Consider the following 13,180-nt stretch of genomic DNA (forward strand, 5'->3'; position numbering starts at 1 on the left):
CACACCATACCCATCTCGTGTGACCCCCCTGTTACCAGGGTACGTGTAACCCCGTTACACTACCGGCCCGCGGCAGAACGCTGTAACACGCATTCATTGCGAATCCACTACTTTATTTGATACAGTCAATTCACGACTCAGTCGTGGAATCCGCTACTAGCGTTTTCAAGCGCAAAGGGGTTGTCTTTCACTTTGCACAGAAGAAGCTTCGAGTCAATGAGTCCGCATTAACAAACACACATAGGTTGGGGAAGGTCGCTAAAAACTGGGTAAGAATCTGGTGCCTCTAATATAACAAAGTTATTAGTTAGATTTTTGCTGGCTTCAAACTGCCATAAATTTAGTATTTAGACTTATACCGTTTATACTCTTTCTATCATATCTTAGAATAAGACTACTGTCACGCAAATATATCATGACTCCTCGACAAATGAGTATTCACAATTTCACAAAAGTGCAAGGTAAAATTTGTTTCATTGTACTGTATTGATATGAAGATTTTGGTACAGCACTTGACTGATTAGTTTATCAAAGACGTATTCGGTGACTGCATGCGTTCTTCGGTTCGCGTTGAACTTCAGCATTTTTCTTGTTCTAAAGAAACTCAAACGCGCACACCTGTCGTCGTACTTTTGTGTATGACCACTAAGTATCGAAGATATTTAAACGGAGGTCGATGATCTTTCAAGTATTTTCTATTTGACAATAAAGCCACAAAATTCATGTATGCTATTGACCATTTACCCTTTTAGATCTAATCACTTTCGCCCACCAACGACGGAAGGAGGTACTAACTTTGAAGTTCGCGGTCTCCAGAGCATTTCCCAGTGCTTCCTAGCCGGCACTCTCGCTCACTTAGCAAGTCAGACAGCGCTGTTGTCTACCGCAGACATGAATCACGAACTCTTTAGTACATACTCGTGTACTTCCAGCCCCTCGTCTGACACTTCGACAGGCTTGTATGTAGACCTGGACCCCTTAACGAAAGCAGTGTTCACGGGAAGCGAGAAATTGCCGGCATTGTCGAAAGAGGCTGACATGAGTCATCTGTCTACCTCCAGGAAACAAAAAGGCGTAAAACGCAGCATGGACAGAATGTCGACGATTGTTAGTGGAGACAAGGCGTCGCCCAAAGCGGCAGTGGCCACGTCCATGTTGGAAATGCGCGCGAATTCACAAAGTCTGGTGGCGCACACTTTCCAGGATGGTAAGAGAGTTAGTATTAAACAGAGGAGTTTAGCGCCAGCTGCTGCCAAAAATGAGCGGGCCTTGAACATCAACGTCGCAACGCCCGCATGTGTAAGAAAGACTAAGGTTTCTCGTGAACGGCAACTCAAGATCAATGCAGCGTCGCGACGATGTCGGGAGAAACAAAAGATGGAGCTCCAATTTCTTCGCACTCACGTTGTGGAGCTTCAGGTGGCCTTAAAGGACCAGGTAAATTACCTGCAAAGCCAATTGTCGCAGCAGCAACGGGCGGCGCGACTTTTACACTTCGTGGACAACAGTGTGCGTAAGGTGGATGAGATGGGCTCGGGCATACGGTCCACTCCTGTAGCCATGTCTACTGTACCACTCGTGTCCTTCAGCTCTGATCTACTCCCGTTCAAGACAGAAGACAACAGTGGAGATGATACGGATGGCCTACACAGCAATGAATCCGTGAATCACATTGAGACGGATGACGCTAGCAGTGTTCACACGATCGACCCGGCCACAGGCTATTCACTAACTGAAGAGCGCAAGAATGAATTGCTTCACATTGCGTCGTTTGTACGCGTAAATATTAGCCTTGAAAGCAGCAGCTTTGAACCTGAAGTCATTTCGTGTCTTCCAATTGAAATGGATGGATGGCAACTTCGTCTTGCCATAACGAAGAAAAACTACACGATTCACAATCAAAAGTTTTTTTCCTGTAGCGCTAAGGATATGGTCGACTTTTGTTGGGAGACAAACGTGGCGCAAAAGATCTCCATTAAGCACGCCAAGAAGCATTACGTTGTTGTCACGCCTTTAGACAAGAACACTGCGCACGTGTACTCTAAGACGACGGGAAAATGGTCATTGAACGTGCACGGAGTGCCGAATGTCAGCTACAATAGTATTGTGTGTCGCACATCTATGCCGGAACGACATTGTGCTATCATCTGTCAACAAAGTGTCTTAGAAGAGCGTGATTTTCAGGACGAAAATACACTGCCGTGGCTTTTTAAACGGTGGGTAGTCTTCCGGCCGCAAGTTCAAGACGGCGTTGAAGGCACATTCGTTGAAGCCTACCGCACCGCCAGCTATGCCACTGGACGACCCATTTACAAGGAAAACAAGACGTACGACAGCTTTTGCGAACATTTAATTCGGCGATACACCGAATCGAATTCGCTATTAGAACGTATGATGGCACGTGACAAGCGATTCGCTCACGCGTTCGAGGCTAGCATGCGCTCAGGGATCGGGGATGAATCGGCCACACTCTCCGATTTATTGGTTAAGGACTTGTTGCTCTTCTAAGGCCTCAACCCAATTATGATATAAAGAATTTGGGAATCGTGGTAGATATGTGGAATGTGTAAGAATATAATATATCCTGAAGCAGATGTTTTATCGTTTCTATTGACAACTTCAGAAGAAGTGAGGGCCGCCATGGTGGTGGTTCACATGGCTGAGCATAGCATTGTTTATCTATAGATACATATGTCTGTTCCTAGGCTTTGGCAATGGAGTCCATGTGACGTCGAATGGACGAGGGAGCTCACTGAGTGCCACTTCCTCTTCCGTCATCTTCGCTTCCGCCTCGAGCCACTCGGCAAAGTATTCTTCGACGGTTTCAGATACCTCGAGAACGAGTCTTTTTTTTTTCTTCTTGCTTTCGTCCTCTTCAGCCCCATCTTCTTCCTCCTCATCTTCATCGTCATCCACGCCGAGAAACAGCGAATTCTCTTCATCTTGAACATCGCCTTCTTCATCACGCTCCGATTGCTCCATTGTTTCTTTTCCTCGAACCTTGTCCTTATTCTTAGCCTTGATATGCAAATTTTTTTTAAGCTTCACGAATTCATTAAATCGAACCGCGTCTCTATTCGACATTGGACGACGACATTTCATTTTGCGCACGTGATCATGTAGCAAGTCAATAACTTGTGCAGCCTCGACAAAAGACGGAAATTTTAGATCCAATCTACCGTTCGTAAGCATGACACCTCGTGGCACCAAGCCAGAGACTTTCATGTTTAAACCAGCTTTTTCAAGAATACAATTCACTTCATCTACCACCTGGCCCACCGTAGCTCCGTACGGTACATTCATAAGAGTGACACCCGAGCGCTCATCGGCTGGTGATGAGAAGACGGGACGGTACTCGTTCCACCCTGCCATCATGACGCCAAAGATCTGCAAGGCACGCATCGTAGCCTTTCGACAAGCGGTTTCTGACTCAAATTCCACCACAGCTTGATATGGGGTCTTCTTATCACTCGCAATGATCTTATCTTTGTACTTTGACATCTGCAAAGGTCTCAATTCTTTGCCCTTGGGCAATGATTGATCTTCCTGGATTTTTTTTATTCGATTCCTTTTCTTTTTTACTTTTTTCTTATCATCATTATCGGGGTCTTCATCAATTTCATCCTGCGCTAATGTTTCACCATTTTTCTCATCTTTTTCGTCAATATCGTCTGCATAATAGGCCTCCGGTGGACCATTGATGGGGTTAGCAAAAAGAAAAAAGCGTTTGACACCTCCTACATGAGCAAGTGCTTTCTCCAAGTGCCTCTTTGTCACACCATGCGGCAAATTGCGATAGAATACGCAGCGAGATGGCTGCCATACAGCTTCCAGGCGGTCGCGGCCTGCGTCGTTCAGCGGCTCTAGCACACCTCTTCCGCGCAATAATCTCCGTGAATGACGAAGTTTCACACGACAAATAGTTAACATTTCCACAGACAATTGCTGGTATACTTCCTCAAACATAGGCATAATAGTCACCGAATCGCGAGAACCCAGCGTCTTTCGCACATCAGATAGAAACGTTTCTCCAAACGTTGAACGATTCGGTCGCCAGGCAAGTTTATATTTGAGAAAGCGGGTAAAAAACATGTGATACTTGCGGTCATCCAGCACCGATACAATGTTCCATGCCGTCGTGATGACCTTTTCGTGCTGCATTGGACTCAGTTTTCTTGAGATCAATTCACTTGGTTCCACTTCGTCGATATCATTGATTAAAATGTGTCCGACACGCATGCGCGTTTCTAACAAAGCACGAATCATGGCTTCATTCCGCATCTGATGGTGCTGTAGTGCACTTGTCGCAATGGTGGAGTCAAAGTCGTTATATGTTGCGTTATCACCAGACAAAAATGGCACGAGCTCGGATAGCAACTGCTCATGATACGCGTCCGGGAATGCCGTCTGGATGTTGCACACCATCTCCTGAAAGATCTTGCGGTGCAATTTGGACGTCTTGACAGATGCGAGCATCGCCACGAGCATCTTTGAAATTGTCTCGTTCGACAGCTCGGTCTTCATAAAGTCCACTATTCCCTGTGTTTGGGACAGCAACATTCGAAAGTCAATACGATCATTTTCAAGATTAAATTCCTCCCACTCGGCATCCACCGCGTCGATACTCCCGCTATCGTCGTCCTTCGTCTGCTTTTCTAATCCCAACATGTCAGCGTAATGCGGAAATCCCTCCATATCCAACACCTTGCGAAAGTCAGACTTAACTTGCCATAAACTCGACTTAGAGCCACGATTAAAACCCGCAGCAGGTCGCTGCATCAGCTTAAGCGAGTTCAAACACGCCAGTCGGCAATAGCAGAAAACAATGCTTACAAACGTTGGTTCAGCTACCATATCTGGGTGCAATCCTATAATCTTGGGTACAACAAAGTCATCGGGTGAGTCAGTATTTGCGTTTGCTTCCAAAGTAACTCTTTTATTCTTGTCTTCTCTATCGACGGCACCCCGTCGCGAGTCAATCTCAAGATGATCAATCACATCGTCATTGCCTTGCAAGAATGCGATCATATAAGCATATTCCTTTGCGTAGTTTACTCCAAATCGCGACTCCAAAGAACGTAAAAATTGCTTTCTGGAGAGACCTGTGACGCGAGGTAGCGTCGCGAACTGAGCAATGCGATGAATAACCTTACCAATCTCTAATTCTGACATAGAGTGCCGCAGCACCGCCATTATTCTTTCGGCTTTAGCGGTCGCTTCTGCTCTTGATTCCTCGCGAATGCTGTCATCATCGAGCTGTTCAGTACGCTCCTTGAGCTCAGCATCGCTGATAGGAAAGCCAATACGCTGCGCCGTGAACTCAATGTCCTGAGGCTGCTGACTTTCTACCTGATGTGAGGCCAGCAGCTGAAGAGTACTGGCTTGCGCGTAGCTGTCCATGCTGTTGTAATGGTCATTGATCGCGCCATTCACATGCTCTAACCCTGAAAAGGGCGCCACTGACCTTCCCAGAAGACGCTTTGCTGGGTTTGATGCATCATTCAATGTACGGGAAAAAAACTGAGATCTTTTACGGTAAGCAGTTTGAGCCTGCAGACGCAGCATCGTCGGCCGGGTAGGATGCAGAATGCGCATCAGGCAGCTGAGCTACGTTGGCCAATGGTGTCTACGAAATGTTTTTTTGTGTACTCCTATGTTTAGGTTACACAAAGACTAAAGTGTGGTATGCAGTTTGAAAAGGCATAAGACAAAATGACGGAGGACTCTCGAAGTAACAAGTTGAATCGTGAGCTACTGCGCTGGATCCAAAGTCTTGACCTGGCCTACTCCATCAAAAACGTCAAGAGGTGCGCAGATTTCAAACATTGTTACGTACCAGTAATTATTATGGTTGAAATTATTAGAGACTTTGCCAATGGATTCTTGGTGGCCGAGATTTTGTCTCGATACTACGACAAGGACATCAGCATGCACTCATACGAAAACGGTATCGGAAAGAAGGCCAGAAAGGATAACTGGGATCAGTTAGTCAAAGTGTTTGGTCGCTTTGTCGATCTGGAGCCTTTGATCATTAAAAATGACATCGACGCCGTCATTCACTGCCAAAACGGAGCCGCAGTTGCGTTCCTTACGAAGCTCTATCAGTGCTTAACGAAGCGTACTATCCAGTCTACACTTATAAGTCAGCCTCATACATCAGGTACTGATGATAATGCGGCCTGTGCGAGCATAGCTAGAAGTTTAAAAACGCTGGAAGAGATTCCACCATATGCGAAGCCTACCAATTCAACGTTAATTCGAGACAAGATGCGAGAATCCAACCTCGCCGAGACACAAGATCAGACGCAACTTCACCGCAAGGTCCGAGAGATTTACTCGCAGCACGAGGAAATGCACCAGCTTGAACGCTTGATGGTAAGCACGCCGGAACATAATTCGGCACTTAATAGTGCCAGCAAAGCCACAATGTTGCGCGGAGCAACGAAAGCTGTATGTAATGAAGGCTCTACCCCCGTGTTGATAACACAGCAGATTGTACGTGAGGTACAGATCAAAACTGCCAACCACCAAGGGTTCGATAAATTACGCGCTACACGAGAAGCGAAGGAGACTGGATTGCTGGATCCTTTGGACTCACGGTGTAATAATGAAGACGCTCGACGTGATCTTGCTTATTGCAGAGTGAGTAGTAAGAGTGACACTTATAGTATGGAGACAGCTCATAGGCGCCGGCCCTTCGATCTGCTGAATGAGAAAGTAGAGCGCCTGATTTTTGATACAGAACTCACGCTTAGGCCACATGAAGTCAAGGAAAAGTTTGAATGGTTTATTAATGCTGCGTACGAAGGACAATGGCTTAATGAGCAGCAATTTGTAAATGTTTTTCAATGTGCACAAGAGGAAGCTGAACTACTTGGCCTGGGTTTTCTAGACTTTCCAAGAGATTTCTGGAAATTTATTGGTCTCATGTATCCTTTCCTCTCAGAATATGACGAATCGCACGTATTCTTCCAGACAGCAATAAATTTTTTCGTGCTGTTGGGGCAGCAATGTGCATGTCGAGAAAAGGCAGCTGCTTCACTTCTTATGCCTGAATATATGCTTCCAAAATTGACGACAATTCTTCGTCGAGATGCTATCAAGCGACCAATGTTACTACGTACAGTATACGCGTTTGTGCCTAATACGGTGCTAGCTCATATCCAAACGATTAAGTACTTACGCGAAGCGATGGCTGATAATATTCCGCTTTTTATCCACATTCTAACAATTTTAGTTGGTATGGAAAGTGAACTGGATGAAACACTTGTGGACCTATATTACTATTACTGCAGCATTGGACTTGATACACCCTGTGAGAAGCTCCGTGCTGCGTGTTTGTCCATGTTAATGTCTTTCTTAAATTATGATGTAAAGCTCGTTGCGGATTTATTGCCACGTTTAACCCGATTTTCGTCACGACATGCGTGGTGGGAAGTGAAAGCACAGCTTGTGATTATCGCATCTGCTTTACTTCGCGTCGCATCCCCTCAGCAAAAGCACGAGGAAGATGACGCCGATGGAAGCATCGCAATATCAAAGATATCAACAAACAAATTTTCAGAGCAAATTGAATTGTGTTTAACCATCATCGAGCGAGAGTTTCATCCCAAAGCAAGTTTAAATATGAGGCGTATCGGTCTGTCATCTTTGTCGCAAAACCTTGAGCGATACCAGGAGCTTGTTCCCCTTTTTGTCGATGTATTATTGAGTCTCCCTGTGGCTGTACGTCACACGATGCTAGCGACTGCGAATACTGATCCTTCGACTGAGTCTACAAAAATAGGTGCAACCGGAATTGAACATCAGTTGCCGATTCGAGGTGCATCTGGAGTGATATATCAACTTGTGCCGTTGATCACAAGCTGGGACTCGGTCGCAATTGCAAAACAGCTGTACTATGAGCACCAAACTAGCATTGAGGCCGACTCAAGTGTCCTTCATGTAATGTTTAAATGCTTCGAGCATTTATTAAACACAGGCAAACAAAGCAATGTGTGGTTGCTTTACGACCAGATGAAAGATTATATCGTTACCGGGTTTGTCAAGGCCACAACATGCGAGCTCAGTGCCAGCATCGTCACTATTGCTCTGACGGCTTTACGCGATAGTGAGACTGATGTTTTCCAGCACATTGCGCTCGTCAAATCTGTGCGACAAGTTATCACGATGAATAATGAGGACCTACGTCAACAAACAATTGTCAAGATACTGCAAAATGTACGCAACACGAGTCCTGTGCGGGCAAAGCAAGTCCAGCGCTTTGTGACGACAATGCGCTCGAAGTGCGACGCTGATACATACAAGTCGTCGCTTTTTTCGACTGCATTTGGGAACGACGTGTAAAATGATCAAACACTTTAAACAAAATATTATACTTGTCACCTCTCACTACAAACACTAGCATTTTTACTACTATATGATCATTACATTGACAAAGAAGTTGCAATCGCTTTTTGCAATACCGGCTATGCAGTAGTCAATCCTCGAATGCTCTCTCTTTCAAGCTGTTTGTATGATTGTTACTGCAGCATTTGCATATGCACAGACTGAGGCTCCATTCCCCAGCATCGTTGGGATAGCGCCACCGTTAAAGGCCAAGCACACGGGATAGTTAGTCATGGGTGTCGAAATTCTTGCCTTGGAAATCGTGCCTCGATCATTGTAATTTGCATTCATACGTATAAGCTCTGAAGTCGGATTGATATTCACAACCCCATCGACAACCACAGCACGTTTGACCGGACCACACGTGCCGCAAGATTCAAACAACCTACCAGAATTGATCATGTAAAAGCCGCCACTAATAACGACGGTACCCGAGGCTTGGCCAAAGATGATTCGACGCGCAACATTTCGAGCACCTCCTCCTGTGACCGTTGTGATACCTGTTCCCGAATTTATGTGAAGCGCTCCTTGTACGGAATCCTTAAACCACACATTCACCAGCGCACAATTGTGCGTCTCGCAGTATACTCCACCACCACCCGCGATAATCACGTTGCTAAGTGTCCCACCGGCTTGAACAACAAAAACGGCATCTGCTCTCCTCATCTTGACACCCGATTGATACGCCACATTGCTGCGCTTAAAGGTTCTCATACCACCATCAAATGGCGTGTCAGGTCTCACCGTCCTAGGACTTAGGAGTGCCACCACTCCCATTGATAGTGGCCATGCACCGATAGAACGCTCCTCAGCTGCTCCTGTCATGACCTTCCCAGGGTCGTAATTATTCGCGTTTGCCGTAATCACTTGACTTTCAATCAATTTGCGATTCTCTCTACCCAGATCGAACGCCATTGCCTCGCTAACTTTTAGTGAGGTCACCGCTAGGCCATAATCAACAACAACGCAACATGCTTCGTATTGGGATTTAGGCTCTAATTCACAGCACAACGGTCCATACCTTGCCCGGCGAATGCGCTACAGATGAACAGCAGCACACATAGCTGCGCCATGTAGTTGCAAGCCTGTCCTACGCGTTTGTTCCAGATAAGCCCCAGGTCGTTTGTGGTCAAGCTACCACTCTTTCTCTGACTGGGGTAGAGCAAATAGCTTGCAAATCGACTTTTACCTCGGAATCCAGAGAAGGGGTATAAGAGGTTGTCCTTTTGCAGAAGCCTCTACGGAGAAAGACTTATTAACAATTCATTCACCCCATGATATCATGCGATGTGCTTCATGTTTCTGGTTGTTGTATAACAGTATAACAAATCGCACTTTCAATGCTAAAGGCTCGGTTTATGAAATAGTCGTACTTAAATGGATGATGGATAGTTCGATGTTTAAAAGCATGTACTTTGGCTTTTTGTTGAGGACGCAGACGACTGGTTCTGTACAAACATGTGCATAGACGACATTCGTATAAAATAAGCGGTCTTTCCACACAGGTCGATCGAGTCTTATACAGAAGCGGTTTTCACGCGCTTGGTAATGAGGTTCGACGTATGTAACGGGATTTCACGTACCCCTGTATGAAGAGATGGGTGACACAATATGGTGTGCTTACACCTGCCAGTAGTTATGCACTTTAACTAGGTTCTACTGTTTAATTAGGAAAACCTAAAGATTTCGATATAGGCTTTGCCGCAAATAAAACGAAAGAAATAGAGTTTACATTATGAACGGAAGAGTTTATTTGCCTTGAGTTAAGGTTGTGGATACTTTTGGAGTAAGCGGATTGCGATCCGATACACTGGTACTGGTTCTAGTATAGAACGTAAGGTCGGTGACCTTAGCTTAGCTTGCTTTAAGCAAAAGAGCGCTGCACTTGGTAGCACTCGTAGTCAATCTACACCTGAGTCGTTGCGACTGATCCTCTTTGAGGATGGAGCAGATCTCCTATTCGCCTCAGGGCATGCAGGTCGGGCTTAAAAAGATGATGTCTCTGCTTCGCCCTGAGGGCGTGCAACACCACGCTTCGCAGGGACCTGAAGCGAACATCGAGGCATTTTCGAGCTATAAAAATGCTATGCTAGAGCACCTCCAGCAAAATATGTCGGCGTCGACTGCGTCCATGATGCAACAGTCGACGACATATGGCTCCTCTCGATTCAGACCGCTCATGATGAACGTTAAGACCCTCGAGGGTACGGATGCGCTTACAATAGGCTAAACGCTGCCACCATTCCAGCACAGACGCCGATTCTTAGCTAGGATAATCTCCGGAACGATAAGGTTGGCTGTACAAAGTACAGCGCACTCGACTTGATCGATGGGTATTGCCAATTGCTCATGAGAGCAAGTAATTTTTCCGCTGCCAGCGGTGAGTCTTCCCAGCGGAATGCTCTGGGAGTGGCTGATGATGTTCCAAGGACTGTTCAATGCACCCGCGACATTGAAACGTCATGTGATGCACTTGTTCAGGCCCCACTGGGCGTATGCACAAACATACTTCGACGACATCTTCGTCCACGTCGTGCGGGGCACGGAAGAACAGATGACGAAAACCACATCATTCATTTGAAAGCGGTCACTTGGTGCTGGGTACCAAGGTGACTATGTCAATAGTGGAGCATCATGGTCAAACTGAGCGCGTGAATCGCGCCGTCGAGGATGTCCTTCGTAGCGTCTGCGCTCAGACTCTGGAACCCTGAAGCCCCATGCTACCACTCGTAGAGTTTGCTCTAAACGATGCAGTGCATTCATCTACCGGCTACACGCCGTTCTACGGGACGGGCTTGTTTATCATTGCGTCCCGGTGACGCCGCCATGCAATGGCTCAGGACTTGGTGTGGGAGGAATAGCCGAACGGCTAGCTGATGTCAGTTCCCACACTGTCCGTAAAGAAGTCGATGACTTCTTGTGTACTGAGCGTTCTATGACACGTTCGCGATGCGATGGCTAAAGACAAGACATGCAGAAAGAATATGCAGATGAAAGAAGCAGAAGAATTGTTGAAAACTTTGAGGTCAGAGACCTGGTTTTACTAAATACAAAAAATCATCGTACGCATGCAGTCTCTGTTGTCTTTGAGACAAAGCTCCGTCCGTGGTTTATCAGACCTTTTAAGGTCGTGGCCAAGCGAGGATTTGCGTATATGGTAAGCCTTCCGAAAAGGATGCGCACCCCCCAGGTGTTTAATGTGGGCTTGCTTAAGCCGTCCCGGGATCCGGCGCAAGTGAACGCAGAAGCGTTGGCGCTGAGGCGATGCCCAATGGCGCACGGCCGCCCAGAAGTTGAACCAGCAACTGGTTTTGAGCACGGAGTGCAACGACCTCCGTTTTCAACGGCGCCAGGCGGTCCACTGTCGCACGAAGTTACGTAATCGTCTGCTCGATGGCTAGGTCACCGGGCGGTGATAGACCAAATCGTCATCGTCCGCCGCCGACTCTTCTCGATAAGAATGGTGGCGTCTACTACCACGTGGAGCGCCTTGTGGGTCGACGTCGACGACAGGGTCGAGCCCAATTTTTTGTGAAGTGGCTACTCCGACTCCGAGAATTTGGGGGAGTTTGAGGTCCACTTCGGCAAGACTGCCCAGACGTCGTGGACGCTGATGGTCAATAGGATTATGACGCTTCGCGTCGTCGGGTACCCCGTGCTTCTCGGCAGTAGCCCGGGAGCCAGAGGGCTGTGAGCTAAGCTCAAGCTAGTGTCTTGAGCCGATGTGACAGTACGCTCACCCGCGTGAGAAACTACAGTGCTCGCGGGAGCGTGGATGATAACTTTATATGTCACAGGGCGACAATACGCAGGTAGTCGGCGTTGCGCCTTGAGTTTGGAAAACTCGAAACGAAGATGGCGTTCTACGCGCACGTCCATATCCTCGAGGCTCTGCTGTAAGTGAGACAGTAAGGGTAGTTATCGGAGCCGCTGCACCCATCGCTCGAATAGATTCTCATCATATGCAGCGGTTTCGACAGGGGCGAGCACCACAGGTTTAGTCCGCATTGCGGGAACAGGAGCGCTATTTGAGTCCGAAGTCGAGCGCGGTACCTACCATTAGGATATTTTAGGTACCAAGAAGAGAGCTCGGAGGGCTGTCCGCTCGTCAAGCTCAGCTTGTGTGGTGGCCGAGGACCCGGTCACGTTGACTCCTAACGATCGGTTGATCGCGTTCCTCGCTTCAGTAGCCAGATCCGCCGAGCGAAAGCCATATTCGACACAAGGGTTTAGGACCGACCGTGCATATCAGTGTGTGAGAGCCACCCTGTGGGCAGCCCTCAACCGCTGCTCCTGGGTCTCGTCGAGGCGATTGAACAGTGAGGAAGTTGGCAACAGCTAGCCGTTCGGCTAGTCTCCTCCCCGCCAAGCTCTGAGCCATTGGGGGTCGCGTCAGCGGGACGCGAGAGAACGAGTTCGTTCACGTGGAACGGTGTGTAGCAGGTAGACGCATGCACTGCATTGATCAAAGCAAACTTGCAAGTGGCAGCATGGATTCGACGTCTCGCTGCAATGTACGTCTTGGACGACGCGTTTCACGCGCTCAGTTTGACCATTGGTCTGGGGATAGTCCGCTGTTGACATAGTCAACTTGGTGCCGAGAACCTTGAAGATCGCCGACCAAAACTTTCCAGTGAAGCGTGGGCCTCCGTCAGAGACGATTGACCCTGGGAGTCCATGTTGTCGAAAGACACGATCGACAAATAGCATCGTCAAACCGACATCGTCGATGAGCCGCACGATGAGCCATTTTGTTTAATTGGTTTACAAAGACCGCCACACTTGTGGTGCC

General features: G+C 47.3%; 4 protein-coding genes across 4 annotated transcripts; 2 read left to right on the plus strand and 2 right to left on the minus strand.

The window, feature by feature from the left end:
- Window positions 1-891: 891 nt before the first annotated feature.
- PHALS_03689 (uncharacterized protein) lies at window positions 892-2,508 on the plus strand (the record flags this gene model as incomplete). Its single annotated transcript, XM_024717947.1, has 1 exon — window positions 892-2,508. One exon carries the CDS (start codon window positions 892-894, stop codon window positions 2,506-2,508), a length of 1,617 nt encoding a protein of 538 aa, XP_024583394.1.
- Window positions 2,509-2,679: 171 nt separating this feature from the next.
- Window positions 2,680-5,400, minus strand: PHALS_03690 (conserved hypothetical protein; the record flags this gene model as incomplete). Its single annotated transcript, XM_024717948.1, has 1 exon — window positions 2,680-5,400. One exon carries the CDS (start codon window positions 5,398-5,400, stop codon window positions 2,680-2,682), a length of 2,721 nt encoding a protein of 906 aa, XP_024583395.1.
- A 312-nt stretch (window positions 5,401-5,712) lies between these two features.
- Window positions 5,713-8,346, plus strand: PHALS_03691 (Protein of unknown function DUF1042; the record flags this gene model as incomplete). The annotated part of the gene is made up of 2 exons (XM_024717949.1): window positions 5,713-5,807; window positions 5,865-8,346. 2 exons carry the CDS (start codon window positions 5,713-5,715, stop codon window positions 8,344-8,346), a joined length of 2,577 nt encoding a protein of 858 aa, XP_024583396.1.
- Window positions 8,347-8,502: 156 nt separating this feature from the next.
- PHALS_03692 (RxLR-like protein) lies at window positions 8,503-9,461 on the minus strand (the record flags this gene model as incomplete). Its single annotated transcript, XM_024717950.1, has 2 exons — window positions 8,503-9,332; window positions 9,410-9,461. 2 exons carry the CDS (start codon window positions 9,459-9,461, stop codon window positions 8,503-8,505), a joined length of 882 nt encoding a protein of 293 aa, XP_024583397.1.
- Between the last annotated feature and the right edge of the window lie 3,719 nt (window positions 9,462-13,180).

This window comes from Plasmopara halstedii (assembly GCF_900000015.1).
Source record: "Plasmopara halstedii genome assembly, contig: Scaffold_2386, whole genome shotgun sequence".
Taxonomy (NCBI): Eukaryota; Oomycota; class Peronosporomycetes; order Peronosporales; family Peronosporaceae; genus Plasmopara; species Plasmopara halstedii.